The 19,222-nt window shown below is 37.7% G+C and overlaps 1 protein-coding gene across 4 annotated transcripts; it reads right to left on the reverse strand.

Moving 5' to 3' along the window:
- Positions 1–3,857: 3,857 nt before the first annotated feature.
- Positions 3,858–12,030, reverse strand: Tac1 (tachykinin precursor 1). Of its 4 annotated transcripts, XM_047562107.1 has the most exons (7): positions 11,875–12,030; positions 11,316–11,447; positions 10,216–10,312; positions 9,707–9,751; positions 9,148–9,171; positions 7,754–7,807; positions 3,858–4,431 (listed from the first exon to the last, which is right to left on the reverse strand). In XM_047562107.1, exons 2-7 carry the CDS (start codon positions 11,436–11,438, stop codon positions 4,382–4,384), a joined length of 393 nt encoding a protein of 130 aa, XP_047418063.1. In that variant the 5' UTR covers positions 11,439–11,447; positions 11,875–12,030; the 3' UTR covers positions 3,858–4,381. The 4 variants fall into 4 exon arrangements, with proteins under 4 accessions (XP_047418063.1, XP_047418064.1, XP_047418065.1 ...); XM_047562108.1 differs by lacking the exon at positions 9,707–9,751; XM_047562109.1 differs by lacking the exon at positions 7,754–7,807.
- Between the last annotated feature and the right edge of the window lie 7,192 nt (positions 12,031–19,222).

Raw genomic sequence — 19,222 nt, forward strand, 5'->3', positions numbered from 1 at the left:
GTTCCTTGCTTGCCCTCACCCCAACTGCTATATTGAATTTTATTTCCAAATTGTTTATTTAATATAGCTACATATGCACAACTAATTTCAATTTAGCAATAGTTTTTAAATGATTCCTTTGTTCGCCATGTTTGTTGTTAATTAATCTTCCCAGATTTTTTTTGTGCTGAAATCATCCACTAATAATTATTCCTTTTTTTGCATTTTTATTGGTTCTTTTCAGTTATACATTACAAAAGGATTTATTTTGACATAAAAAAGCATGGAATATAACATCCTCTAATAATTCTTACAAAGAAGGTAGGTATAAACTTTGTTTGAGAATGACCTTAATTTTGGCGAGAAATAAATATCTGGTTTATTCCGTGGATGCTGGAAAGATCTGGCCCCACCTCTGCCTCCTCGGTCTTTCTGCTAATCTCAAATTGACTACCAGCAGTTGAAACTTTAGCTCCTGACTTGCAGTCCCAAAATCCTGTCCCATGACTAAGGCAGCTTGGGTTCCCCATTCCTTCTGTCAGTTGGACAGTGAACAGTTCTCAGAATACAGTGGAATACTGACTGACCTTCATCAGTGTAACATGTCAGTTCTTCAGCTCTCTGCTCTCAGCACAACAGCTGAACTCTTGTGGTGGTGGTTTTAATAAAGGCTCAAGCTAATGGCTTCTAGTTGGTTTCTTCATCCACAAATTCATCCTCATTGTTAAAAAATAGTTTGATTAAATATTATTTTCCTTAATTTTAAAAATGTCTTCAGATTAGTAGTTATACCTAATTGTGAGGTTCATTTTGACATATTCATAAGGCATGGAATATAATTTGCTCCATTTTGATCCTCAGTGCTTCCTCTTTCCCTTCCCTTTTTCCTCCCCCTATTCCCCTTCTTTTACTCTCCTGGTTTTCCATTTATTTATTTATTTATTTATTTATTTATTTATTTATTTATTTATTTTTGGTACTGGGGTTTGAACCCAGGAACACTCAATCACTGAACCACATTCCCATCCCTTTTTTGTATTTTTATTTAGAGACAGAGTCTCACTGACTGCTGAGTGCCTTGCTAAGTTGCTAAGGCTGGCTTTGAACTGGCAATCCTCCTGCCTCAGTCTCCCAAGCCACCATGTCCAGCTATTTATTACTTTTTTTTTATTGGTGCCTTTTAGATATACATAAAGGTGGAATTACCATGGTATGTTCATATATGTACATAGCATAATTTGTTCAATATCATTCTGCATTTCCTCCCTCTTCCCATTCCTCCTCTCTCCCCCTCAATCCCCTTCCTCTACTTCACTGATGTCCCTTCTATTTCATGGGACCCCCCCCCCCCTTTCTTTTCTCTTATTTTGCTCTAGCATCCACATAGGAAAGAAAATATTTGACCTTTGACTTTCTGGGTCTGGCTTATTTCACTTAGCATGATATTCTCCAGTTCCATCCATTTACCAGCAAATGACATAATTTCATTCTTCCTTATAGATGACTAAAACACCATTGCATGTATATGCCACATTTTATTTTTTGTTCTCTTATCTCATGGCATATGACCTTGCTACTGAGAAGTCTGTTTTTAGCAGTGATCAATTCCATATTCTGGGACTGGCACCTTTCCCTGCTTCTGCAATTTCCCGCTAGGACTGTGACTTACTGCGTGGCTGCCCGTGTACTTTTCTTTTTAGGGATCCATACAATTTCAGGTCCACCAAAAGTCTTTTCTCTGTTTTGCATAAATTCCAATATGCTTAATTTTCCTTAAAATATAGCTTTACAAATCACTCATAATTATTTTGTGTTAAAAGGGGAGATTTCAGAATACATACAAATTGAAGAGATATTTCTTATTTTTGTTTGTTTGTTTGGATGGGTCCAAATGAAACTAGCCCCCTGGGGTATCCAGAGGAGAACTTTTGGTTTTACTCCAGATATTTCTTTATTTGATTAGTAATATTTTTTTATTAAAAACAATGAAGCACACAATGTATTGGTTTTCTTCCTTTCTTCCCTTCTTAGGTTCCTGCCAGCTTTCTTTACGGGAACAGGTGCCCTGAATGTGCTTCTTACCTGTATGGGCAGCATCACAGGCTCCTGGTCCTGTTTTCCAGTCGAGTTTGTCCAGTGGGAGGCGTGGATAGGGGATCAGACAGTGGGAGGAGAGTAAGGTTGGGGTATTTATTCCCGGGCCTCCCTTTCTGCAGCACCCTCTCTGGATTCCTAATCACCTTGCGTTGGCCCCATCCCCCTGCAGAAAACAAGGGTAGTTGGGCAGCCCTTTGCACACAGTGATCCTTCCTCCCTCACCTGGTCCTCTGGCCTAGGGGTAGCAGTGACCCCCACTGTGTGGGAGAACTGCCTTCACTGGCTGGCTTCTCTGTACCTTGCTCACACTTGGTAATTAGTTCCTTTATTAAACCTTCCTCAAATGACTCAGCTTGCATATCACTTACTTTTGCCCTGGACAATGACCAATATACAAACAAACAGAAAAAAAAAAAAAAAAAAAAAGAAAAAAAGTATACAGGTAACTTAATTATATAGCTTGGTCTTTTGGGTGTTTCATAACAGAATAAAATATTTAAGAAAAAATGTAGGTGAAGAAAACTTATTTTAGTTCAAGGAAATATGCCACAGAGGGAAAGTAGTAGTAAATGTTTTATGAGTACAAACTTGAAGTTTCTCTCCGTTTCCCTATTCAGGCTGTTGCTGGTTTTCTGGGCCTAGAGGGAAGGCAGGCGTGAGTGTGTTCTCACTGATGCACGTCTTTATACAGCATGTGGGATTATGCTGTGGAGATTTATAGAATCTTAGCGCCAGAAGGGGCCAAGGGGACTAGCTAGTGTAGCCATGAACAGCATGAAGCACTGCATAATTTGCAATACAGCCCCAGGTTTGATTCGTGAGGCAAATATTTAAAAGCTACCCTCACATGGCTGCTTCTTCAGCGTGCATATGAAAATATTAATAGCTAAAATATAGTACTAATTTTCTCACTGGTATTTCAGAGAGTAGCTAACAACAACAACAGGTAACACGCTCTGAACACGTCTGTGTATGAGAGATTGCATTCAAACTTCCCACCGTTCAAGGCTTTGTGGGTACCGTTTTATGGTGTCAGGGATTGAACCCAGGGGCATTTAACCACTGAGCCGTATCTCCAGCCCTTTTTATTTTTTAATTTTGAGACAGGGTTTCCTTAATTTGCTTAGGGCCTCACTAACTTGCTGAGGCTGGCTTTGAACTTACAAATCTCCTGCCTTGGCCTCCCAAACTGCTGGCATTACAGGAGAGCACCACTATATCTGGCTCGTATGTCATTTAAATTAGTGCATTATATTCTGTTGTATCAATGAATATTTGTTTTCTCAATTTCATTGTCAAATATGAATTTTCTCTATTTCCTCTTCAATGATTCCCAATCTTGACTCTTCTCAATATTATAATTTCTGATCCCAACTTTTCCTTAACTTTCATGTTCTCATCTGTAAAATTGTGATTATAATACTTCTGCCATTGAATGATTAAATATGTAATATATAACTTAGTTATTATTTATCATAATTACTCTTCAATAGACTGTTATTTATTAGAATCATTATTATTCAATAGAATGTTGCTCTTTGGATTCTAAAATACAATTGTTTTCTGTATCATCTCATGCCAAATGACTTAGCAAAAAAAATGTGTGGGGGACACGTGTACGTTGGTTATGTGTGCACCTATGTGCATGTGTGAGAGAGAAAGGGAGCTTGCATTTTAATCAAAACAACTTTGAACATATTTCCACTACTAAAACAGAGGTTGCTGATTGGACATAGTGTTAATGAAAGAATATTACAAAATACTTATTTTTTTCTTTTATTTAAAATGTAGTTGTCACAACACATCATACAATGAATGAAGACCTTAGAATCACATTAAAAATTTTTAAAACATCTCTATATATTCACAAAACATGAAACATGCTGCAGGGACACAAATGCCGTTTGATACCAAAGTCTCAGTACATTTTCACCATGAAGACAGACAGGGAAGCACAGACTGTACAGGGGTTTTCTCCCTTTCAGCAGGAGCTGACATGTCTGTTCCAGGTAGTTCTTTCCTTGGAGAATGTATCACTGACAGAGTTTTACAATTTCATTGAATACTGTGCTTTGTTGAGAAGTTACCACTGATTTCTACTTCTGAAGGAGTCATCATGTTAGAACCACAACACAAGTTTGCAACACATATTGGCACAATATGAAAAATAAACACTTTTTTGAGTTTTCAACTCATAACAACAATTGTTATTAAATAAATAATTATTCCTTATAGTGCATATTTCATTTTACCGTTCATTGCCCATTGACACGAATGATGCTGAATAAATAATACAGTAGGTACTTTATTTACGTCTTCTTTCGTAATTCTGCATTGCATTCCTTTCATAAGCCACTGAGAACAGAGGGGAAATAAAGTGTATTTTAAGAAGATTTGCTGAGGGAGTTTATAATAAATACTCAATGCATACAGTAAATTAGTATAAAGTTGTAATAACTTTTTCCTCCACTGACGTATTGCTAGAAGTTTTATTTATACATCCTTTAATTCTGCCTCACTCTCTATCATGATTCTAAGTGATCTAACCATAGAACACTTGGACTCTTTGGTCATATGTTACATATTTGGTGTCCCAAAACAATACATTGTATTTCCATGATATATCGCAATATTAATATTCAGCAACTTTCTTTATGTATCATGACAGATGTAGAGACATAGAGACATAGAGACAAGGTGAGTTATAGAAAGGATCATGCTGAAGTAACCAGGAATACTAGTAGGATGAAAGTGAAGCATGAGACTTTTATTCTAGGACAAAGGTCAATAAACTGCTGGTCATGAGGCAAATCTAGCTCACCCTTTGCTGTTGTAAGTAAAGTTTTATTGGAATACAGAAACTCAGTTTATTTATGTATCATCTATGGCTGCTATGTTTTTTTTTTTTTTTTTTTTTTTTTTGGGTGCTGGGGATCGAACCCAGGGCCTTGTGCTTACAAGGCAAGCACTCTACCGACTGAGCTATCTCCCCAGCCCCTGCTTTGGTTTTAAAGTGGCAGATTTTAATAGTTGCTACCAAGTTGGCATGGCCCAAAAAGTCAGAAATATTTACGATCTGGTTCTTTTCAGAAAAAGTTTGCTAATTTCTGTCCTAGAAGCACATGATGATGTGAAGGTCTCTTCCTCTCTTGTGGATACCTTTCAATGATGGATTGTTCTTGAGGTGACAGGCAGTCTTATTTTCTGTAGGTAAGTCAATTGGGCCCTCTAAATACAGCACAATTTAACTTACCTCCTAGCATCCTAATGAAATATGAATTACTGCTTCCAAAGATACTTAACACATAGCTAGTAAGTAATGTAAGTACTTTGACTCTCTGGACAAAAAATGCAAACATTTTATTATATTTTATCATGTATAATTTCAAAGGGATCTATAACCACAAATGGGTAAGGATCAGGCTCTGGTAATAATATATCTAAGAATATTTTTCATCAACTTAGCCAATACTTTATACACTTAGATTTACATTATAGTAAAACTACTATGCTTTTTAAAATTCAGTATGCCCTGCATAAAATATTGAATTTAAATAGAAACAGCAGAAGGAAGATCTGTAGGAATCATAGAAGGTACTGCAGTTTCCTTGGTGTGAAAGGTTTATTGAGAAAAAAGGTAAGAGGAGAACTAGATTTAGCACTTCCCCTTTCTATCACTGACCTCTAATGTTCACCTACCCTTAAGTGAGGTGAAAAATAAATTGAATGTTTCGCACCAATTTCGTCTGCAATTCTGAGGTGGGCCAGACTAAGCTCCAAGCTGAACAGTAATAAAGGAAGGAAAAGTTCCTTTCTCCACCTGGCTGGCTTTTATCAGAAGGTGGGTGGTCAGCACAAGCTCAGGCCCTGACAAGCTGGGGTAACTACCTTTGTTTTTAAAGTTCCATCAGTGAAGTGAAATGAATCCTAATTAAACTAAGTACAGACAGATTAGCAATTTAGCTGGGGCAAATGTCTTCTTCCATGGAAACAGTTTCTTACCTGTTCCTTAAACCCTCTGAAGATGGATGCCAACTTTTGTGTGCCTGAGTTGGTGCGGGTTTCTCTGGAAAAGGGTTTTTAGATCGCCTGTGACTGTGAAAGGGTAAGGATCGGTTGGCTGTGGAATGTGACTATGATAACCCTGTCCCACTGACCATATGAAAAGGTTCCTGATGGACAATGAATTACTTTTTTTTCCCCTTTTATATATTTAAACAAATGGAAGAACAAAGATTTACTTAGAAGTCAATTCTGATTTATTGCAGTGGTTCTATGTATTATTACCTATAATTATTACTCTAGGTACATGTAATCTGCTATAAACTGTACAGCATCTCTATTATTTGTCAAACATGTTCTGACAGCTATATAAAATCTGGAAATGGAGAGTGGATGATTAATACAATTGTTAAGAAAATCACAGTTAAGTAAGGCTAGTATGTATGGATACAAATAAATGTCACTGTGGTTTAAATTTCTATCCCATTTCCAAAAGCTGGAAGACAATACATAAATAAAACGATTAAAAGTTCTCAAGAAGTACAGTAGTAGCTGTACTTAAAACATACAATTTTATAACACAAAATAAAATAGCCCTAAAATGACTGGTGATAAAATACAAAGGTAGTTTCTAAATTTAGAAAGAGAAGAACCAATAAAAATACTAGGATAATTATTTTTTCATGAATCTAGATAATTAAGAATTAAGTCAGCACAACTTATAGATTTTCTAGAAACTAGATATATACTAAATGGATAGGACAGGTGATGAATACTTTTTACCTAATTAGATGACTAGTATTTTAATTTATTTTAATTCAAAGTAAAATAAAAAGAATTTGAATAGGTTTTACAAAAAGCCACAGCTAAGGACTAACCAGGTTTGAATATGCTTGACAAAAAGTCAGTTTCCATGAATATGATAAAGTGGTTATTTAACCTTGAAAATAGTGTGATGAAAGAGTTAGGAAATAAGGGTTTTCAGATATATGTATGTAGTATTTACATAGGCAATGAAAACTCAAGTGAAAAAAGGAAATATGCATCGGAAGTGTGACATCCCTTCTCTCTAAGGGTTCCACAGCCAGAACTGGTTTATAACATTCAAGGATGATTTGATTGTGTTCCTTTTAAGAGGTGTTGAAATGAATCACATCACTTTCTTCCTTTCCAACATCCATCAGGACACTGAGATTTGAACTTCTATAACTTTATAATGAGCAAGTGATTTGCATAACATTTTTCTTTATCATTTATTTATATTTTTGTTGGAAGACTGCCAGATGTAACATCTTATAAAAGTTTTAAATTCCCTTGGTCATAAATAAAAATCTCTCATCTGTCCCTGTGTATGCCCTTCCTGCCTTAAAAGACTGAGTACAGCTTAGTGAGCAGATCTAAGAGACCAGCCCAAAGATTCAGGGTGGGTAATGATTTAATGGGGCAGACTCTGGTAAAGCTCATAGATTGAGAGAAATCAACTGATGCTATGGTGATATTAGCTTAATTAGCTATAAATCCACTCTTGGCTTAGGTGCTACAACTGAATTTTTTCACCATAATTACTCATTTTAAGTCTGTTATTCCTTTTGAATATTTTGAAAATTATCCCTTATAAAAACAATAGAAGCAGATTTGAGATATTATCTATTTTTAGTCATAATTTCATACATACCAGAATTTAAAGCTCTTTTGCCCATTAGTCCAACAAAGGAATCTGTTTTATGCCCTGGAAAAATACATTTAGGGGTGTTTTAATATGTATGTTTTTGAGGAAATAAAATCTTATAACTAGTACAAAAAAGCAAACTTTTGAATATATGCCTATATAATAAATATGTATCTATTTCAAGTTTTGGCAAGGTTGAAGAAATGAAGATTCCTTATAAGTCATATAAATTACACTAAAACAATACAATGAGAGCACTAGTCTCAATTCTTTAAATAGTATCAAGTACCTTTTATTCATATTATGTTTTATCTATCATATAAAGTTATAAATGTTGTTATTTGAGCCAGTGTTGAATTTTTTGCAAGTCAATTCTACATTTGTGTGAGAGAAATATACAAGCTTATTTCTTAACATTATTGAATATTTTCCATGTCTTAACAAGTGAACTTTAGTTGATTCCTATCCTTGATGATTATAATCTTCTAAAAGGTCACTATTTCATTGAATTAAAAAAAACCCTTTGAGGAAGTATATTAGTTTTTATGTTAGTAGAGTACATTTATTTTTATTATATAGAATTTTGCTATATATAGACTTCCCTTGAAAGTCAAATCCTTAGAAAGAAAATATGAACAAAATTTATTTTCAGAAATGAAGCCTTTGGAAAAGGTTATTATTTTGATGCTAGTGTGAGAATTTCTCTTGGTTTTTAGTGTATTAGTTGAGACTAGGGCTGCTACCTTATTGGGGCCTACTCCGCCACCCAGGGAATCAAATCCAAGACAGGGCACTAAGTGGACAATGTGATTAGGATGGGTCCTTGGGATTCCAGTTGACTTGGTTTCATTAGCTAGAAACTAGGATCTACTGACCCTCCAGAGCACTGTTATACCATCTTCACTGTCCTAAGAAATGCTTCACTGTCCTTTGATAGAAAGACCTTCTATTTTCAATTATGGGATCAAAAAATTCTATCTCTACCCATCTTTATTTTTAGTGTGAATTCTCTCTCAGATATTCACTCACCCACTTTAGTCGGCTGCTACCTGATGCTGTGGGATTCAGCTCATTAAAATGAAATTTATCTATACATGCTTGAGATTTTTTGCTGTGTAAGTGGGGGGGGGATGGAGATGAATGTGTGTGATGGATTTCTAAACCTCAGGTTGAAATTCTAAAACTAACAGTTTACAGTTGTTAGAGGACATTTTCTTTTTTAATATAATATACCTTTTCATAAGTACAATATGTCTAAACAACAAAGTTTATTCAAATTAATTATTCATTTAGCCATGTTCTGAATGAGTCTCCTGCATTCTTACATTGTATTACATAATGTAGAATTCAATACAATTAAAATTAGCATTTGATAAATGTCAAAATAATTTAGAACTTACTTTTGTGAGAGATCTGGCCATGTCCTAGAAGAAAGAAAGATAAAATTAGCAAACACATATAGTTTTCTTTTAAAGAAGCTACATGATATCTTTTAGAGAGAATTATAAAATAAGTTGACTTTCAAAATATGTAAATTTTCCAGTTATGTACTATCCTGAAGATTATAATAGAACCAGAAATGCTAATCAAGTTATTAATAATAAAACTAAATATTTTAACAAACAAGAGGAATATTTATTAAACGACATCCATGAGCCACCAATTCAAATCCAGAACTATGGGACTCTTAAGGATTGTTATTAACTATAAATCTGTGCCATCTACTATATTCAAGAATGGTCAGCCATTTCTCTCTCTCTCTCTCTCTCTCTCTCTCTCTCTCTCTCACAAACACACACACACACACACACACACACACACACATCACGTGGGGGGTATGCAAATCTACCTCTTAAACAGGAATAATTAGGATATTGAATTTCAGTACATAAATATTTCTTCACTTTCCTCCTACATGTGCATTCATAATAGTAAGTAAAGATTTATAGGAATGTTTACCATAAAGAGCCTTTAACAGGGCCACTTGTTTTTCAATTGAGGAATCTGACAAGAGACGAATGGACATTAACTATTCACAAGTTCCACTGATGGTGGGATGAAATCAAGGAAACTGAATATTTCTATCATGCAACAAGGGACAGCCATGTCTAATCTAACCCCAGAGAATGTTCTGAAGTCAGTTTCCCAAATGCACTTGAACCATTCAGAGTGCTACCCCTTGGAGACGTCATGCCTTCCCCTTCTTTGCAGCGGGATCTTTAGTCAGGCTTAGCTAAGGTTGTTCCTGTTTGGGGGCTCTTGAATACCGTGAAGTAGGTGAAACAGATCTCGCCTTTATGGGGGCAAATGCATGTGTTAGGTACGGGTCCGAATCTCGTCCTAGGAATTACAACTCTTTTAGGGTGGCAATCACTACCAAAGAGCAAGAGACATCTGGATGCTCCAGAAACAAACTAGTGGATAAGGTGGGTTGCCGGGAGAGACCTAGGGACCTTTGGTTATCTCACCGGCATCCCGTTTGCCCATTAATCCAAAGAACTGCTGAGGTTTGGGTCTCCGGGCGATTCTCTGCAGAAGATGCTCAAAAGGCTCCGGCAGCTCCTCCTGGGGAACAAATCAGCGTGTAGGTAACTAGAATAAGGCGCCCAGTAACCCCAGTCATTACCACCACCGTGCGCTCTAGTCCCTCACCAGCTTGGGCTGCTGGGTGATGTGCTCAGCCCGAAAGTCAGCTTCGCCCAAAGAGAAGCGGCGGGCTCTCCCACGCTGAGGCTGAGTGGAGTCTGTCCTGGACTCTAGTTCTTTGCCTCTACCTGCCCCGCGCTGCCTCCTTCCATAAGCCTACCCTGGCTACTTGGCAGCAGTGCGGCATCTTCCAGGAGCGCTTTCCGCTCCTTCCTCCCATCCCAAAGAACTTCACTTCAAACACCGCGCTGCCACCTTCTGGCCTCTGGTGCCCGCTTTGGAGACCCCTCGCTGCCCCAAAGATATACTAGTGTGCGGGCGGCGGGGTTGGGGTGGAGAAGGGTGACAATGCTTTCAAGCGACCTGCACCGACCACTTACACTGTTAGCCCAAAGCTCTCAGCCTCGCGCCAAAGTAAGGGAATCGCCATCTAAAGGGAATCTTGTAGCTACGTTTTCAGATCCTCAAAGTAAGGATCAAGGCAGGAAGTTAGTTTCCCACCCACCTTGGCCCTTCCAAGTCCTCCGAAGCTCCCCGTTACCCTCGCTTCTGCCCGCGACCGACGCGCCCTCTTCTGTCCCAGCCTAACATTCCCAAAGCCCCGGCAGTGAAGCTGGACGGAAGCCCCTTAAATCCCTGTTACTAGGGATTGAAACCTTGTGAGGTTTCTAGGCTTGTGGGGACAGGGGCTCATCAGTGAGGCGATCACTCCTTCAGGGAGTTCCTGAGCCAGATTGTGCAGGAAACTTAGTGGGCGCAAAATCCCGAGGGGAATCTGGGGGTGGCGCCCCTTTACACCCCTCTGAGCGCTTCCACTGTCTCTTGACTGGGTGCCCGCCAAGCTAACTCGGGTGCTATCCTGGGGGAATGGTAACGGCACCGAAGCCCAGGAACAGCGCGGGACATGCCCGGACAGTCTCACCTTGATCTGATCACTGTCGGACCAGTCGGACCAATAATTTAGATCATCGTTGGCACCGATTTCTTCAGCAAACAGTTGTGTGGAGACGAGAAAAAAGACTGCCAAGGCCACGAGGATTTTCATGGTGGATTTCTGGTAAGAGTGCGGGAGAAGACATTAAAGAGAGGGAAGAAAAAATGACAAGTATATAAATTTCCAAGAGTTAGAGCGGAAGAAAATTTGGCCCCACAATGGAACGCGGGTCCAGTTAACGAAGATTAAAAAGCATAAGGGTTAAATCTCTCGCCTGGACTCTTTAGGAAAGAGAATCACTCCCCAAGGATTCTCAAAGCCCTTTCTCCCCTAGTCTTAGCTCCCCAGACCCCTAAACCACGAACCCATACCCTCGAGTCTGGAGGCTCTGCAGGTGGAAGACAAAGAGGGGCGTTGGCACTTGAGAAACAAGTCTCCCCACACACCCTAGCAGCAGCTGCGCACCGAAGACCGCGTGTGGCCACCTTGGACAGATGCGCGACTGGGAAAGCCCAGCAGTGGCAGCTGGCAGTACGCGGGTACTTACTGCGGCGGACAGACCCGCAGGGATCCTGTGGCGTCTGAGCGCAAGCCTAGCGCTCGGCACTCTGGGTTGCAGCTGCCGTGGAGGAGGAGGTCCGAGCGCGCTCTTTTGCCTGCTCGGTGCTTCGCGGTATTTATCCCAGGCGTGACGAGCCTGGAGACACACGTGACACTCTCCCCACGCGACTTTCTGCTCAATATTTAATTAACCGCCTCCTCTCCCTTCGCTTGCGTGATTGAGAGTTTCCGAGACAGTAACCCGTCGGTTCCTATAACATCTGGACCCAATTGGGTTCTATATGACGCAATATTAGGAAAATCCAGGTCTCGCCATCCAATCCACAGCAGCAGCCTGTCTTCTTCCATCCGCAAATCTGACGCCCCCCCCCCCCCCCCCTATCCTTCCGAACGGAGCTCAGGGACACCTGAGATTACTCATCAAAACTGAGCAAAATGACTCATTCCTCGGACTTCCACAACTTTTTTCCATCTGGACACGTCAGGATAAGTTGCACTTTTGAGGGCGGCCAAAGAACTTCAGTCTTTGAGATTCTGTCTTAGGAAATCAGGCCGTGAAAGAAGCATCTCGGTGGGGGGTGGGGGTGGATTTTTTTTTTTTTCTCTTCCATTTCTACCTTCCTAGAGTTTTTAGTGTTTTTGAGTTATAGCATCTTCCTCTGACCGCAACATTCCTCTCCTAAATCAACCAGAATACTGTCATTTCTTCAGCATTACAAAAGGATTTTCAGAAGATGGAAGCAGGTTTATTTTACCCCTGGGAGATAGGGGAATTGAAACGTGGCACTGCCTGTAGAACTTACTCTTGCATCAGTGCCGTCGTAGGATACCTTCTGCTTCAAAAAGTCCTATTCCTTTCCCCCACCCAGGAGCCGGGGTGGAAGGAGTAAATTTCCCACCTGTTCTTGCTGAAAATCCCAAACCAGCAAGACCATATGCAGGATGCATATACCGTGTCACTAAAGAGCTTACAGATGAATCACAGATTTCTCTGCATCTAAAAGTAAGTGACTGGGTGGTCACTGGCAAATAAAATTATGAGACAAATAACGTCTGTCACACAAATTACATTTCTTTCACCCCTAAAGGAACTAAATGTTGTCACATCTTGGTTTGAGTAGTTCTCTCTTGGTATTATTTTTTTCAACTAATTATATTAGTGTAGTGTGTGAAGGGAATAGATTTTTTGCAACTCAATTAAACCAATCACATTTCCCCTCTAACAATTGTTCTTTCTCAACCCTGAAATTTGAAATTCCCATGTGTCTCATTTGTTTAAATGTAGCTTCACAATGTATTTTGTTTTTGTTCTTAAAACACTGTATATGGAATATTATAAACATACACAACAGTAGAAAGACTCATCTGGTTGAAACAATTTTCAAGTTTTATATACAACCCTTCCTAATCCCTCCCACCAGAATATTTTAAAGCAAATTCCAGATATCTCATCATTCGCAACTATAAATGTTTCAGTCGCTCAATTTAAAAGATAAGATTTTTTTCCTGATAAAAACATATCCATGCTATTATTCCATCTAAAATAGCATAAAGTAATTCCTTTTGCCATTAAATAACCATCACCATTCAAATGGTCTCCTCTCATAAGTTCTCCCTAACCTCATATAATCTACTGGCTGAAATCAGAATTTTAATGAAGTCCATATAACACATGTCTTGTCTTAATCAGACCAGGCAGCTATAATGAAATATCTTGAGCTGGGTGACTTATAAACAACAGAAGGTTTTTTTGTTTTTGTTTTTTTTTTGTGTGTGTGTTTTTTCTCCCCCTTCACAGTTCTGAAGTCTGGCAGTCAGAGATAAAGGTGTCAGCATGACCTGATTCTGGTGAGGGCTCTCTTCTGGGTTACAGGCTGTCATCTTATCTCTTTTTTGTATCTTTTCATGGCAGAAAAAGGGCAAAAGACCTCTCCTGGATTTCTTTTGTAAGGACACTAATCCCATTCTTCAGGGCTTCACCCTCATGACCTAATTACCTTTCAAAGGCCCCATTTCCTAATACCATTGCCTTGGGAAGTTAGAATTTCAACAAATGAAGTTTACTGGGGACATGAACATTCAATTCATTGCTTGTCTCTTAAATCTCTCCAACCCAGGTTCTTTCTTCTCTCCCCATCTCTTGATAATAATTTGTTGATAAATTAGGTCACTAGAGTGTATTACATTCTGGAATCTGTTGATTGCTCTTAAACTTGTTCCTTTGTACTATTTCCTGTTAATTGGTAGTTATAGTATCTAAAAACTTGATTTTTTGTTTTTATTTTATTTTTTAGACAGGGCTACTTTACATGTGTTCTGCAGTTCTGTTAGGATGCACCTGATATGTGGTTTTTCCTCTTTCCGAGTTGTCAAAAGCTATTGATAATCATTTTCTAAATCCTCAATTCCTTAGTAGTTTCAAAATAGTGCTAATCCTATGTTATCATTTATCAGCTAGTCTATTTCTTCCATATAAAGAGAAAACTTTTTGTCAATAGCTATTTGATTTTTCTAAGACAATTAATAAGTGCTTGATTATGTCCTTCTACCAGTTTAAAAAAATGAGTTGTCAAATTAAAACACTCAAACATGACCTATTTTTTAAAAATTAGGACTATTATGACCTCATAGATTTAGACACATTTGAAACATTTTAATCCATGATAGAGTCTTCCAATTGGTGCTCCAGTTATACCATTCTTGGCCAGCAGGTGACTCTTCAAATTGACTCCTGAGATGTTTTCTATGCCTTAAATAGGATTTGATAGTGTTATGGTTCAGATAGGAGCTGTCCCCCAAAATCTCATGTGTGAGACAATGCAAGAAAGTTTAGAGGTGAAATGATTGGGTTATGAGAGTCTTATCCTAATGAGAGCATTAGTCCACTGATAGGAATAACTGGGTGGTAGATAGGCAGGGAGAGTACAGCTAGCTAGAGGAGGTGGGTCCCTGGGGGATGTGCCCTTAGGATTTATATTTTGTCCACTGGTGAGGGGAGCTGTCTGTCTTTGCTTCCTGACTGTCCTGTCCTGAGCTACTTTCTTCTGCCAGACCCTTCCTCCATGATGTTCTGCCTCACTCGGGTCCAGAGTTTTGGAGTCAGTTATCTAGGGACGGAGACCTCTAAAACCATGTGTGCCAAATAACCTTTTCCTCCTCTAAAATTGTTCTTATCAGGTCTTTTGGTCACCGTGGCAAAAAGCTGACCAAAACAGATAGTTTTCTTGGTTTTGGTGCAACAAAATGTTTCGGGTTTAGGATGTTTGTTTCCTGCCTTAGAACTGGAATTTCTGCTGAGAAGCCCTCCTTTCCTCTGAATTGGAAATGATAATGAAAGTCATAATCAGGGCATTAAGACTGCACATTACCATCACATTCTTTAGTACTTCAAGACCTTTTCAATGATGGAGCTGAGAAATGTGTATGTGTGCACATAAAATCATGAGTGTATACTGATGCTATTCAAATCAGGATTTAAATTCATCATTTTTGCGTCTTTTTTTTTCCTATTCCAAAAATCTCAGTTCCCAGTGACATCAACATGATTCTTCATTTGCTGTGTCCCAGTACACAAAGTTGACATGATCAACAATATCATTATTGGAAACAGATTTTTTGTTTGCAGTGGAATTTTTTTTTTAATCTTTAAGGAGGTATATTACACTAGGTATCTTCTATCAGATTTCTGCTTTTTAAAATCATTTGAAAAATTCTATATATGGTTATGTTGCCAACTCATCAGTTAGGTTAATTTGCTCTTGAATTTTAGTTGCTCTTTAAACTTAAATTCAGAACTGTGTAAAATACATGACTCCAAAATACATGGTTTTTGATACTTGTATGCTAAAAAATAGCATTCAAAGAAGTGTAGCTTCAATCCTTGTCTCTCTTCTCTTCTAGTCGCTACCTCTTTATTGGGGGCTTGATTTATCCTGTGCTACAGTTTCTATGTGGATTGTCTTCAAAAGGTTCACATGCCGGCTTGGTCCTCAGTGTGGCTGTGTTGAAAGGAGGGGAATCCTTTAAAAGAGGGAGACCCAGTGGAAGGTCCTTAGTTATTGAAGATGCCACTCTTGGAAGAGATTAACATGGTTCTTATGGGACGTCAGGTTAGTTCCTAGTAGAGAGTTGTTATAAAAAAGCAGGGCTGGTCTCATCTGTTTCTGATATGATCTTTTCCTTTCACATACATTTCTATGGTTGTAATACCATCTGCTATGAGGTCCTTGCCAGAGCCCTATTGATAATAGCACTATGCTTTGACCCTACAGAACTGAGAACAGAATAAACCTCTTTCCTGTATAAAGTTACCTAACCTCAGTTATTTGTTATAGCAATGAAAAACAGACTCATAATCTTTCTATTGTTATTGTTGTTATTTTAACATAAGAAAATATGTCTTCTTATACCCCTCCACCTTGTAAAATTCCATATGAAAGTATAACATTTAGACTAACTTTTTGTTTCTTGGTGATGCAGTTTATGAGGGAGCAATAAAAACAGTTATTTCATAACTTCTTCCCTGTTAGCTCAAAGTAAGTATCCTGTCCATATTATCTAACTAGCAAGTGTTTGTGAAATTGTTACTTATATGTATACCACGTTGATGAATCAGTTCTTCATTGCTTTCTTGCCCCAGATTCAGAACTCAAAAACCATTGCTGTGAATATTACATTGGAAGAACAGGTTGTATGCAACCACATTTCCTTCTCTCCTTCCTGATACATTGCCTTTGTTCTTAAAATTTTCCTGGGAAATCTTGCTGTTATAATTTACTTTTTTTTCTTGATACTCATGGGAATTCTGAATTGCCTTATTGTTTTTTCCATTTTCAAATTTTTTATTGTGGTAAAATATGCATGGCATAAAATTGGCCTTCTTAACCATTTTAAGAGTACAATTCAGTGGTATTTAGTACCTTATTATTTTGCAAATATCATCACCATCCATCTCTAGAAATTTTTCAGGTTGAAAAACTGAAACTCTGTCCCATTAAACACTGCATTAACCCCACCATCTTTCTTTCTGTGTTTGAACAACTCTGAGTGTCTCCTATAAGTAGAATCATATGATATTTGTCTTTTCGTGACTGGCATTATTTCATTTAGCATAATGTCCTCAAGATTCATCTGTATCAGAATTTCCTTCCTTCTGAAGGCAAATGATATCCCCATGTGTGTGCATGTACATGTATATTCTATAGTTTATCCATTCAACTGTTGATGAATTCTTGGATTGCTTCCAGGTTTAAGCTATTGTGAAAAATGCTGCTGTGAACATGAGTGCTCAAATGTCTTTCCAAGATCCTGCTTTAGATTCTTTTGAGCATATACCCAGAGGTGGAATTGTTAGATAATATGGTGTTATGGTTTGAATATGAGATGTCCCCTAAAAGTTTCTGTGTTAATGCAGTCATGTCATTTAGATTATGAGAGCTATAATCTCATCTGGAGATTGATCCATTTGCTAAATTAATAATTTGAATGGACTAACTGGGTGGTAACTATAGGCAGTTGAAGTATGTATAGAGAAACTAGATCAATGAAGGCATGTCTTTGGGGTTTATATTTTGTCCCCGCTGCCTCACTTTCCTCTCTGCTTCCCATCTCATGGATTGAGCAGCTTTCCTTCACCACAGCCTTCCACCATGATGTTTTGCCTTGCCTCTGACCCAGAGCAATGAAGTCAGCTGATCATGGACTGAGACCTCTAAAACTATGAGCTAAGACAAACTTTTCCTCCTCTAAGTTGTTCTTGTCAAGTATATATGTCACAGGGATGAAAAGGGGACTAACGCATATGGTAACTATTTTTAGAGAAATTACTATCTTGTTTTCTGAGGTAGTTGTGTCATTTACCTTCTCACTAACAGTGTACAGTGGTTCCAGTTTCTTTACATCCTTACCAACGCTTGCTGTTTTCTATTTTTTTAAAAATTATAACCATCCTAATATTTGTGAGATGGTATCTCAATATAGTTCTGATTGACATTTCCTAATAATCAAGGAAAATGAGCATCTTTCATGTGCCATTTGATCATTTGTTTACCTTCTTTGAAGGAATGTCTATTCAAGTCCTTTGCCCATTTTTCAGTTGAGTTGTATATTTTTTGCTGTTGAGTTTTAGGAGTTGCTTCTCTGTATTCTGAATATGAATCCCTTATCAGACATATAATGTGTAAAGATTCTCTCCCATTTTATGATTTACCTTTTTACTCTATGCACAGTGTCCTCCATGGTTCAATTTAAACATTTTTCAATCTGTCTATTTTATGTCTATAAAGTTCAATCTATTTTTTTCTTTCATTGCCTCTGCTTTTGGTGGCATAGCCAAGAAATCATTGAAAAATCTAGTGTCATGAAGCTTTTGTCCAATGCTTTCTTTTGAGATTTTATAATTTTAGTTCTTGTGTTTAGGCCTTCGATCTATTTTAATATTAGCATATAGCACAGGTAAATGTTCAACTTCATTTGCTCATGTGGGAATATCCAGTTTTCCAAAACCATTTGTTTCTTTTAAAATGCTTGGTAGAATTCACAAATAAAGATATCAGGTACAGGACTTTTTTGGGGGTGGGGGGGTTGGGGGAGGAATTTCTTATGATTGATTCAACCTCCTTGTTAGTTTTAAGTATATTCAGATTTTGTATTTTTTTTGTGATTCAGTCTTAATACATTGTGCATTTCTAGGAATCACCCATTTCATCTGTTATTCAATTAATCTTATAATTTTTCATAATACTTTCTTATAATCCCTTTTATTTCTATAGAATCAGTAGTAATATTCCCAATTCCATTTCTGGGTTTAGTAATTTCAGTCTTCACTCTGTTTTTCCTAGTCTTGTTAAAGGTTAGTCAATTTTGTTGAGCTTTTTGAAGTACCAACTTTTAGTTCTATTGATCGTATCAATTGTTTTTCTATTCTCTACTTACTTCATCCCTATTGTAACCTTTATTATTTCCTTCTTTTCTGCTAGCTTTTTGTTTCATTTGTTCTTTTTTTTCCCTAGTTCTATAAATATGTTGTGTTGTTGATTTGGGACCTTTCTTAATTTTTTAATGTTAGCATTTGTAGCTATAAATTTCATTCTTAGCACAGCTTCTACTGGCCCATAAATGTTGGTATGTTGTAGGTTTTTTTAAAAAAATTTCCCAGGTACTTTCTAATTGCCTTTGTGATTGCTTCTTTAAAACACTAATTGATTTAAGGTATGCTGTTTTATTTGCAATTTTTTCCAGTTTCTTCATCACTGATTTCCATCTAGCTTTATTCCATTGTCCTTGGAGAAGTTACTTAGATGATAACTATCATTTTTTTAAAATGTGATTTCCAC

This window comes from Sciurus carolinensis, chromosome 8, assembly GCF_902686445.1.
Source record: "Sciurus carolinensis chromosome 8, mSciCar1.2, whole genome shotgun sequence".
Classification (NCBI taxonomy): Eukaryota; Metazoa; Chordata; class Mammalia; order Rodentia; family Sciuridae; genus Sciurus; species Sciurus carolinensis.

What these genes read in the sequence shown, in the direction of transcription:
- Tac1 (XM_047562107.1), bottom strand. Translation starts at nt 11,438, where the DNA reads ATGAAAATCCTCGTGGCCTTGGCAGTCTTTTTTCTCGTCTCCACACAA. An exon ending in CCGACAGTGATCAGATCAAG is followed by an intron (nt 10,313 to 11,315) that starts GTGAGACTGTCC and finishes TTTGTTCCCCAG; the next exon opens with GAGGAGCTGCCGGAGCCTTT. An exon ending in AATGGGCAAACGGGATGCCG is followed by an intron (nt 9,752 to 10,215) that starts GTGAGATAACCA and finishes GTCTCTTGTCAG; the next exon opens with ATTCCTCAATTGAAAAACAA.